General features: G+C 35.3%; 1 protein-coding gene across 1 annotated transcript; it reads left to right on the forward strand.

Annotated features, from left to right (window-relative positions):
• The first annotated feature begins 7,116 nt into the window (after window positions 1-7,116).
• On the forward strand, window positions 7,117-9,044 carry LOC145052455 (protein CANDIDATE G-PROTEIN COUPLED RECEPTOR 2-like). The gene is made up of 6 exons (XM_079000282.1): window positions 7,117-7,642; window positions 7,803-7,994; window positions 8,081-8,240; window positions 8,341-8,443; window positions 8,518-8,599; window positions 8,695-9,044. The coding sequence occupies exons 1-6, from the start codon at window positions 7,358-7,360 to the stop codon at window positions 8,770-8,772; spliced, it is 900 nt and encodes a 299-aa protein (XP_078856408.1). The 5' UTR covers window positions 7,117-7,357; the 3' UTR covers window positions 8,773-9,044.
• The last annotated feature ends 3,120 nt before the right edge of the window (window positions 9,045-12,164 follow it).

Raw genomic sequence — 12,164 nt, forward strand, 5'->3', positions numbered from 1 at the left:
GGTACTCCCCATGACTCGCTGACCGACCTCGCCCTAACAAATCGGGGTCCTACATTTCCTCCTGTAGAGCATCTCAAAAGGAGGTTGATCAATGCTAGCGTGATAGTTGTTGTTATACGAAAATTCCGCTAACGGAATATACGTATCCCAACTCCCACCAAAATCTAATACGCACGCACGCACTCAGTCAATGGGCTTTCGCACTTTGTGCTTCGAGTTGGGCCTTTCTATTAGGCCCGGGTGTTTGGGCTCTTGATAGCCCACTGAGAACAAGTGTTTCCGACTGTGGATGTTTGAATAATCCAATTATTTGTGAAGTGAAACACAATAATAACCTAATTAACTATGGTCTCAAAACTATTGAATATAAATAAAACTCTTATTATTTAATCACCATATTAATTATCCTTTATTCATTGTATAATGTTTCGAGTAATCAACTAAACTCTTGAATTAAACATTAGTCATTCCATGTTATAAACATGTGTACTATGTTTCTCTATTGTCATTGTGACAACCCAAAGTTCGTTCATCGTAACCCGTTCCGTCATTAAAAATTCGTCATTTCGAATTGTTTTCGTTTCGTTTCTAAATTAATTCATTAATTTTGAGTTTGCTATTATGACTTAATGGTTGTCCAAACACGCTAGAAACTCATGAAACGCCCCAAACTATTAATTAGAAAAATTTTAGTTTCGACCATATCGGGTTACGACAACTTAATCGAGTGCGACCAAAAGCCTCGCTTAACATTAGTATAGGGTAGAATTCCACCATGTCCCAAACTTTAACCATATATAAAGTGGAATGAACCTTATTTGAAGCTTTTTCCACTCTCTCTCCTCCAATCTAAGCTCTAGGTCCAAAATCATCAAATTAAAGCTCCACATCATCAAGGTAACTATCCTAGCTTCTAGTATAACATCCTTAACCTTCAAATTCGTGATTAATATGTGAAATAGGACCATAAACATGTGTTTACGGCCCTGGAACACCCTTAGGCCGTGAACACATGTAAATGGGGTTTTTGAGCCATAAAACCCTTCCAAACCACATTTGGAGCTTAGATATGACTTAGGGGCTTACTAAACTGGACTTAGAACACCTTGAACTTATCATTTGGGGAGTACACATGAGTTTAATGCCCAAGAACATTCTTGGGACATAAACACCAATTCATGGGGAGTAAACTCATTTTATAGTGTTAAGATGCCACTTAAACACACCATAAGCCTTGGAATAAAGTCTAGAAGCAACCACAATCAATTTAAGGGCCTTAAACATGCTAAAAACTACTCCCTTAGGAGTTTACGGCCGTAAACCCCTCAAGGATGGGTTCATGGGCCGTAAACTCCTATAACATGGTCAAATGATGCCCTAAATTCATCCCAAGGCTTGTATAATGGCTTAGAAACTCTTGTGATTGACCTAGGACCACCAAAACATCAAAGGAAGGTGTGTGTGGGAGCTTACGAATGTAAACTCTTAGTTTACTGCCGCAAACTCCATTAGATGGTCCATATGTTGGTTTAATCCATTCATATACCCTAGATTTGATCCTAGCTAATTTTCCCAAGTGATATAAGATCATTTAGCACCCTAGAGTACCCCACCATGAGTTTACGGCCGTAAACTCATGGGGAGTGGGTCATTAGGGCCTTAAAATCTCTTATGAGTTTACTCTTGAAGAGTAAACTCCATATCCAAGCCATATACGTCCATAGATGTCACCCGGGTTACTCCAAACACTTGAAATGAAGTGTTTTCACGACTAGAAGTGTATATCCTCAACTAATTAGTAGTTCAAAGCCTAATTAGATACAGATGTGTATCTTTTCATATTACATAGGAACCTCGCACGCGTTCAAGCCCCGAACTGACGTTTAGCATCCAATCAGGCATATTCTTCGATCGGTGAGTTCATACCCCTACTCTTTTTTCCGTGTTTTTCAAATGTTTTCAGGGGGAATACAAGCAAAAGTACAAGGAAATCTTGTACTTAAACTTATTATTTTCAGTTCAAATGTTTCTTAATTTTTATGCTTTTAATATCAAAAACCGTATTAACCAATAGTTCGAATTGCAGAGTTAGTCTCCAGACTAAAAGTAGATTTCTTTATAAAATGTTATAATCTATGTTTCATTTTATAATCTTACGAAAGATTTGTACTAATCATAAATTAGGATTAATACTAATAAGATACGAATACGAATATGAAAGTACAATTAGGAACGAATACGAATACGAAAATACAGTTAGGAACAGAACGTATACGAAAGTACAGTTAGGAACATAACGAATACGAAAGTACAATTAGGAACGAATATGAATACGAAAATACAGATAGGAACAAAACGTATACGAAAGTACAGTTAGGAACAGAACGAATACGAAAGTACAGTTAGGAATAGAACGAATACGAATACGAATATGAATACGAATACGAATGCGAATACGAATACAAAAGTACGCTTTTGGAAGTCACCATAACATCGAATATACCGTCAATGTACGTTTCTGAGTGTATCCAAATATTTGAAAATACGGCTAAGTAGTGTAGATACTTGACATTCGTGTGTAGAATAATTAAGATATCAGAATACTTAACTAATACTACAAGTATGGTAAATATTAGTACATTATGTAACGAATAGATAACTAAACTATTGGGAAAATAAGGGATTTTCCTAGGATAACATAACAACACGAAATCGAATTGTGTAATGAATGGATAACTAAACAATTAGGAAAATAAGGGATTTTCCTGGAATAACATAACAACACGTAATCGAATTGTGTAACGATTGGTAACTAAACTGTTTTTATAAGAAAATATGGGATTTTCTTGGATAACAACTTTTTCAGAAAACCAAAGGAAACTCATTCTTATTCAAAAATGAACCACTTATGAACTCACCAGCTTTATGCTGGTTTTCAAACTGCTTGTATTCTCAGGTCCACATTAGACAGGTACACTGCAACCTTTTGGAGAAGACGAAGCGTATAGAAGACTCATCTTTACTTTTGTCCTTATGATATATATGTCTAACACATGTAACTCTTTCAAACAAATGTAATAACTCTATGTAATGTAATGTTTTGTATTTACTATGCTTACTATGTACATTGGTTGTGATATTCATGACGTCCTCCGCCCCGGAACGTTTCCGCCTTCGGTTTCGGGGTGTGACAGTCATTCCTTTATGAATAGATCGATTTGACACTATTCCAATGATGCTCATTTCACAATTTCGAATTCTTGTTACTACTAAATCTGTTATAATTCAACCTTACATGCAATATCCTTTTTGTGATGTCGAGGCTTCAAAGTCACAGAGACTTTGCCAATGATATCACAAAATGTTCCATTGGACCTTTTGTTACTAAAACAATTCGTTGGTAACGAAGTTTCAAATGCAAGGTACACTCCTTGAATACCTTCCTTGCATTAAAGTTTCTAACTCACATATGGATTTTAATAAACAATTCCCTCCATGGAAACATTTCCATATTCCCACATGACCATCAATTCTGAACAAGAGTCACGTCCACTCAGAATTATGTCAATATGGTTCGTCCAAATTAATATTATACTTGCGTCTGTCCACAAGCAACCAATCCTCTAGTATAACCTCAGAATGTCATTGAGAGTTGTTCAACAACTTTAGTCACATCCAGCTCTAGTCCTTTTCCCTCTCAATTTGGAAAAATCAGAACAAGCGAATATTATAGCATATGTAATCAATCATATATCCGAAGCATATGAGACTCGATTAATAATGTCTTGCATAGAGACTTGATATATATTCAGTCTCTATTGCTATAATACTTCCATATGTTGAACCAATTCAACACGATATTTATATATGTCCAAGAATAAGTTCTTTTAAAACTTTCAATCTAAACTTTTAGATTTGAAACGAAGTATGAGTGCCCTCTCCCCTAACTCATTTTATGGCGAAACAATTCCCAAACTTTGCAATTTGTAAATTTGAAATCTTTGTATCCTAAAATTAGTATTACCAACTTGCAACACTTAGCATAACAACTATGTTCCTAATAACAGAACAATTATTCTCCCACTAGCTTTGACATGTTATCTTTCCCACCCTCCCCCTTTATCTATCTGTACAATAAAACACACTTAAACCCTCGTTTTTCCGGCGCCGGCAAGGACTTCATCGGTGCCACCCATTTCGTTTTCTCCTTTGAAGGCCATCATCACCGTCTGTACCACCATAACATGTCAAAATCACCACTACCATAGTTCAACACAACCACAACCATCGATTTTCTGGAAAAGACAAAAACTCACTCAATTTTCCAGCAAAGACAAAAAAAACCCTCCGATCTTAAAACACACTCATCTTCATCCCCCATCGTCACCGGAGCCATCAAACTCTTTCTCTTTCATCGGAACCGTTAGAGGCGTCAGAGCCTTCGATCTGGAAAACCTTTGATATGAAAAACCTTCATCGGAGTCGCCAACACTGTCACCGCTTCAATTTGAAAACCCTTCGATCTGGAAAACCCTTTTAGAAAACCCTTCAATTTTAAAGCCTTCGTCACCTAGAGAAGAACCGACGGAGAAGAAGAAACAAAATCTAAAAGATCTAGGGTTTTTGGTCGGTGGTGGACAAACCGAGAAAGGCAACAAATGAATTACGATCGTGGATAAGGACATTGCAGTGCCGCCGATCTGAGCGAAACATCAACATGAAAATAGAAACATAGAATATGTGGAAACATCGATATGAAAATCGACCACGACGAAGATGTGGATCTAAGGGTTTCTTTCTTCGCCGAATTTGTGCCTCTTTATCTCCCACCTACGTCTTTCTCTATCTCCCTAGTTTTGGTTGTGTCTTTTCATCTCCCTCTTACCAGTGACGATATCAGGTGATGGTGGTTGTGCTACCAGTGGTGGCTTATGGTAGTTGTGGTGGTGATTGTGCTTCACCGGTGATGTGGTGTTAAGGGTGTTCACAAAGATAAAATAAGACAGACAAAGGGAGGGTGTTTACATTTTTTTTTATTTTGTTTAATAAATAAAATTAATAACAAAAACTAAAAAAAAATACCAAGGACAAAATCGACATTATAAAAAAAATTAAAAAGAAAGTGGTCCAATGGACATACCACACGAACCATTTGCAATGTTTTAAAACTCGGGTCGACCCGGACGGTTCAACTTGTTGGACCGTGACCCGGGGTAGAAGGCGGGTCAACTGAGAACGGTTTTTTGTAAAATTACGGACCGAATCGAACCGGCCGGGTTTCCCCTAAACCGCGGTTCGACCGCTTATGTTGAACCGGTTAAAACCGGATTGACCCGTTCTAATAGGGTTTGGATAGTTGAATACAAGTAGCGAACGCCAAAACAACGAGTCGTTTGCGGTTTCTTCAATTTTTTTCAATGTTTATAACTTTGTGGACATCAAATTATTAGTTTTATATGTTTATGCATTATGCACGAAAGTAAAAATATATAAAAATAGAAAAAGATCATAAACCTGGTTGACCCGGCGGTTCAACGGGTTGAATCGGTTGACCCGTGAACCGGTCATCACAGCGAGTCAACTAAAAACCTAGGTTTTAAAACATTGACCATTTGTGCAGTTTAATCAATAAAGATTTGGTAAAATGGATAATGACTTAAGAGGGTAATAACGTTTCATGTTTGTCCATATTAGGTCCTTAACGTATTTTTTGTGTGTATTACACCATTAAGGTTGTTATAACCGTTTAGAAATAATCTTTTACCGGTTTCTTCCTGTTAAAAGGACTATTTGTAAACAGTTAGAATAACCTTAATAGTGTAATACGCACAAAAAAAATATGTAGGTACCTAAAATGGACAAACAGGAAACGTTATTACCCTCCTAAGATTTTTAGTATTTATTATTTTGAATCTATATTTTTAAGATTTTTAGTATTATTTTTATATGTGTATTTCATATAAAGTTGTTGAAATTAAAAAGAATAAAAAGTAGAAAAGTTTGGATTGGATTGGATTTTGTAACCACATCATCTAGTTAACCTCTAGCAAGGAGCTAGAGAGAAGAACAAATTAAGGTCGGATTGGATTTTGTAACCACATCACGGATAGGGACAAAACGGTTCCACCTAGTAGACATACTACCCATAGGAAGCATCATATCATTAACCTAATTTTGTGTTGATTTAACAGTAAAGATATTCGACGATTCAAGCTCCCAAGACCACTTATCCGACATTTTCCCATATGCGAATAGGATTTAATATCTCCACAAGATAACCAAATTGGGTCTATTCAGCCCCTCCTCTAATCCCCTGACACCAATGAAAATTCCATCCCCCCGAATCTCATTATTCACTTACTCGAGCATCTTGATTAAAGACCAAAACAAAGAGCCTCCCGAACTGCTCCCTAAGAGAAATATCCAAGCACCAAACATCCTTCTAGAACCTCGTTTGAGTCTCATCCCCCACCACTCTATACATGGAATTAAAAGGAATACAACCATTCTCATGGAGATGATTAATGGATCCTACAATCTTTTGCCAAACACCCCCTCCAGTTCCTATTCTCGAATCGTCCGAAAACCACCACCTTCCCCATGACAAAATTTGATAATTTAAACCCAAAGAGCTCCCTTGTTATTAACAAAATGCCACTTCCATTTATAAAGAAGGCCGATGTTAAAAGAATTCAAACTACCAACCCCAAGACCTACAAGTTTCTTATTTAAAAAGTAAAAATTTATTATAGGGGTTTATAGTTTCATACAGGGATAATGACTTAGGAGGGTAATAACGTTTCCCGTTTGTCCATATTAGGTCTCTAACTTATTTTTTGTGTGTATTACACCATTAAGGTTGTTATAATTGTTTAGAAATAATCTTTTTTACCGGTTCTTCCTGTTAAAATGACTATTTGTAAACGGTTATAATAATCTTAATGGTGTAATATGTACAAAAAAATACGTTAAGAACCTAAAATGAACAAATAAAAAACTTAATTATCCTCCTGAATCATTATCCCGCGGTAAAACCATAAAGTATAACTTGGTTATCATTTTAAGTCAAAAATGGTTTAAGATAATCTATTAAATTTGCGAAAGGAGAGTCATAGTTGGTTATCATTATTGGAATATGATGCCGTCGAATCTGTGTTAGCTGTCGATCGTTTTGGTTGTACAATTCCGAAGCTTCTCCGTTCCCAAAACCTCTTCTCGATCTATACCCTCTCTCTTCTCAAAATTTAGGGTTTCTCATTTCTTCGATTCTCCGATTAATTCAATCAGGAACACGTAGGATTAGGGTTTAATTTTGATCTATGTCTGCAAAAACCAAATTCCCCTTTTCGTGACAAGAATGGGGTATCCCCCGATTCCAAGCGTTCCTGCCATAACCGACTTACACTACCATCAGGAATCATCATCACCTTCGTCCAATTCGTATTACAATCAAACCAATTGCCATGGAATATTGTACACCGCGGCGCTGTCGATCCTGGCCGCATTGTTTGTGCTCTACTTAGGGTTTCATCTCAAAAAGAACATAAAGAAGCTCAATCATCGTCGCTCCCATGTTATGATTGCTTACTATCTTCTTCTTTGGTTCTCTGCTATACTCAATCTCACTTGGTGCTGTCTTCAGGTAACTTTTGGTTTTGCGTTTTGACGATGCTATATTATCGTCGATAATAATATAAAAGTGATTGCAGAAAACAGCAAAACAACTTGGTTGAGCTGGCTAGGATTCGAGTGTATTAATTTTTGAATAATGTGATTCTGTTCCCAAATTTGTGTTTGCGCAGGCATGGCAGTGCACTCCAGAGAAGAAGATTTCTTGGAATTTATTGTCATTGGTAACAGAATCTGGAACACTATGTCTAGAGATCAGCTTGGTTGCTTTCTTACTTCAGGAAAATTATGCAAGTGGGTTGGAAACATTAGCTCATACTTTCTCCATATCAGGGCTGATTGTTGGAGCAGATATACTCCTTAAGGTGATAATACCTTTACAGAATTGGAATTCAATATTCCATTCCAGTTTATTTAATCTTTATTATTGGTCATTCCATTCCATTTACAGGCGATATTTGTGTTTGGATTTCATGTGCCACTTTTCATGGATGGTGAAACTAGCAATGGTGGAAAATGGGGGATGTGGACATTCGATGAACTATTGCTAACATGCACCTATGGATATATTCTATTTGTTCATTACTCAAAGTGGAGAGATAAGTTACCTCGTGAGTCAACTCATTCAAACTCTGCACAGCTTCATAATTCACATTTTTTTTGTTATTATATTTTTTCTACAAATGACCACCATTTTTTTTCCTTATGCAGCAAGACCAGCATTTTATAATTATGTTGTAGTCATGTTCATTGTTAACAGCTTGGCATTGTTGGCTTGTGCACTGGCTGCCAGTGGTGTTGGATTTGGATTTTGGTATGAAAAAAACATATTTTTTTTTTCAAAATAAAGAAACATAATAACTGTTTCCATTTTATATATATGTACAGGTTTTATAGTTTCATAGGCTTCTGCTACCACACTCTCTACCTTCCCTTTCTGTACATTACTTTCCTAGGAGATTTTTTCCAGGTAATCATTTCTTCATAATGTTTTCTCACCTATTTCCAGGTTTTATATACCAAATATGCAAGTTTTTTTTTTAATGGTTGTATAATTTGTTACAGGAGGAAGACTTGCTTTTAGATAATGCTTACTACTCTGAGATGCGAGATGCTGGATTTTTCGATGCAGACTGGGAATAATCGTGCCAAATTCTTGAGATTTTATGGAAGAAATTCTGTAAATAAGATAGATATGTAGCATGCTCAATAGATGTAGTAAGACTCATATTTAGCTTTGCAGTTATGTTTGTTTTTCACTCTTCTAGTAAGATTTAGATAGCAGTGTATGTGACACTTATACAACTTGACTTGGGTAAAACAAGTAAACATCTTGTTATTGTAGTTTCTCGTAATCATGATTTGGACATATTAATAGAGAAAAAGTCAAATCTAGCTACTTTGGTTTATGATTAGCCACAATGCCCACTGTAAAAAGCACTATTTGCTGTGAAATTGGCCTGTCTATGGTTCAAGGCGTTTTTTGTATTAAAAAACTATGATCTGTGCAATAATATGAACAATTTCATATTTTGAAGAACAATTTTACATTAAAAGAAGAAAAGGTCCATACATAAAAAGCCTATTTGCAGTAAGCAGTGAATGTTATAGTATGTAGTTGCCAAATTGATATTTTGAGGTATAAGACAATTTTTTAATTATTTTGTGGCAAATTGTAAGTTAAAGTGGCTAGATTTATTTATTTTCTTTTCTATGATGAATGTGTTTGTAATTGCTAAATGTTTAAAGAGGCAATTTAATAAATAATTTCGTTAACAGTTCGTTAGATGACATGGTGAATACGTTCAAGTAATGCATGCTTCCAACTAGTTGCTTCTTTTTATGGGGTTTATTTCATAAAAGACTTTTTGTTGTTTTTCTTTTCTTTTTTCTAGTTTTGCCTTATTCTTTCTTTTTTTTTTTTTTTTTCAAAATAAACTTTACTTTTACCTATTATGTTTTATTTTATTAATGGAGCCGATTACCATTACCAATAGGTAACCATATATCCTCCTAACTCAAGTGTGTCCTAAACGTCGATCGCCTAAAAGAAGATTACAAAACCATAAGTGACGTTTCTGTTGGTGATTTTAGTGTCACCATGTCATTTTAAGTAACTGGAACTAACATGTGAGCTAAGAGGCTTCATGATTTGTACTCTAATACATGTATGGGGTTGTGTGGAGTGCACGCATGTATAAGATCGAGTCAGAAGCCGGTTCGATGACTAGTCGGGGCTCCGGGGGTAGCGTCCCCGGGTCCGGGGTTTCCAAAGGGGCAGCGCCCCTAGCGGGGTCCAAGGGGCAGAGCCCCTGGCTCATGAAACTCGTTAGTTTTTGGTAACCCTAATCCGGATTAATATTACTTGCTTCCAAAGCAACTAATGACGGTCTAATCCTAATGAAACCCTAATCGTGTTTAGTATATAAACAACTCTTCCTTTCCAGAAGGCAGACGTTCTTTAGCTCTCGTTTTTCATCACACATTCACAGAACCCTTTAGCAAAATAGTTTACGTTTTCTGTGCCTAGAAACGTAGGTGTCCGCTTGGATTATCCTAGGCTGAATTTCTTGTAACCCAGGCATAGGGTAGAAATATCAGTTCGGAAAGTGATATCACGATCCAAGCTGATATCCAGATCTCCACCGCAAACCCTAATATTCCCAACAGTTTCTCATTATTCTTCTTATCCACCACATAGGATCCCCTGAAATGGCTTCATCCTCAAGCATCACGAACGAAACAAAAAACTTAGTATGGAATGTTAAAATAGAATTATTTATTGTTAGGATGAAGTTCCGATATTACTATTAGAAAGAGAGACATCAATGACATACAAATTCGTCGATAATCCATTGTTAAACGCTATAAATTTGCTAGAGAATTATTCCCGTCACTAATTTCGTAACTAAAAACCTTGTTTCTAGTAGTATATCTACCTCATGTCTCAAGGCTATTTTCACAAAACTGTGTCTGTTTTCGGAGGTTGTCCTAAGAACCGATGGTTGGATTGGATACAAAATAATCGAAAATGTAATTTGCAAGAACCAATTACCATGCCAATATAAGGTCAATCAAACTTGTAACAAAGTAAACAAAACAATGTAAGTACATGTGGAAAAAAAATGTTCAGGTCAATTGGATTTATAAGAAAATAGTTATGGCAGTTTAAAGTGAAACAATTATTTTGGTTCGGTTCTTGGAACCAAAATAAATCAGATATGCAAATAGATATTTTAACGGTTTTGTATGTTTGATATATTCAGAATGTTAATTATATCTAGAATGTGGAGAAAAACTTGTAAATAATTTATTGTAAGTTTGTAACAACTAAAGAAATATCATAAATGTTAATAATATGTAAACATGTGTTTGAAAGTCTCAAGATGTTCAATATAAGTAGAACTGTAGAGATGCTTAAGACCCGCTAAAGATTTTAGATTATTCAAATATATTAAATGCATACAAATACAAAGATATTGAAAATAAGTACAAGATTAAGATGTTTGAAACATATAAAAGTAAATACTGAAGATGCAACAGGATATACGGAGGAAAGCCCTTTGATATTTTCAAGATCTTCAGCATAAAACCTCAAGAAGTGACATGACAAAAGTCATTATGCCTTAGAGTTTTTATTAAATGAAGACGATTACACACACACACACACAGAGTTTTGGTGTATTGTGTTGTGTGTTATTAATAAGTGTATAGAATGTGTGAAATGATCTCAACTCCTCTATTTATACATATGATAGCTGACTAAGTCTCTTACAAATCCGGGATCTTCCTTTATCTTCTCTCCTGAGATTCTTGGAGACCAAGCCTTTTCCAACGTGTTTTGTTCATGTATTGCTCGTGTTTCTTTATGAGATACTGATTTGACCAGGTATATAAGAATAAAATATAGAATAGTAAACTATCCAAGATCATGAACAACATTTTTACTTTGAATCCTACAAAAGATGTTTAGTCATAAGTTTTCACCAACAACAACAATTTGGTTTCAACCGGTTCCGACTTTGTTTCTCAGTCAAAACGCCCATCCTTAACACTATCAAACCTTACGAAAATAGCCCTAGAACTACTTTTGAAAATGTAACCTAGGGTTTTAGATTCATTTCTTTAAGATGATTGATGCTTAAAATGCATATGAGTTAGAAGGATATTGGATTACTTGCTGGTAACCGGCTTCATTAATGAAATAAAAAAAATGTCAAAACTAGTTTTATTTTGAAAAAAAAAATAGGTCTAAAACGGAAAAAAAAAAAAAAAAAGGTAAAATATAAAATTTTTAATTTAATAAACCCAATTTACCTGTCGTTGATAACCGACTTCATTTAGAAAATATGTAAAAATTAGGTTTTTGTAGAAAAAAATGAAAAATAAACCATTTTTTATGGTATAAGAAACATATTCAGTCAATTATTATTTTAAGAAGTGTACTTTCATCAAAGATGTAGTCACTTTGTAATCAAATGAAAGATAATGTTCTCGAACATGAAATTAGTCACCAACAAGAAAAGTATCTCGCT

The sequence above is a fragment of the Lactuca serriola genome, chromosome 5, assembly GCF_051521515.1.
Source record: "Lactuca serriola cultivar US96UC23 chromosome 5, Lser_US96UC23_V15, whole genome shotgun sequence".
Taxonomy (NCBI): Eukaryota; Viridiplantae; Streptophyta; class Magnoliopsida; order Asterales; family Asteraceae; genus Lactuca; species Lactuca serriola.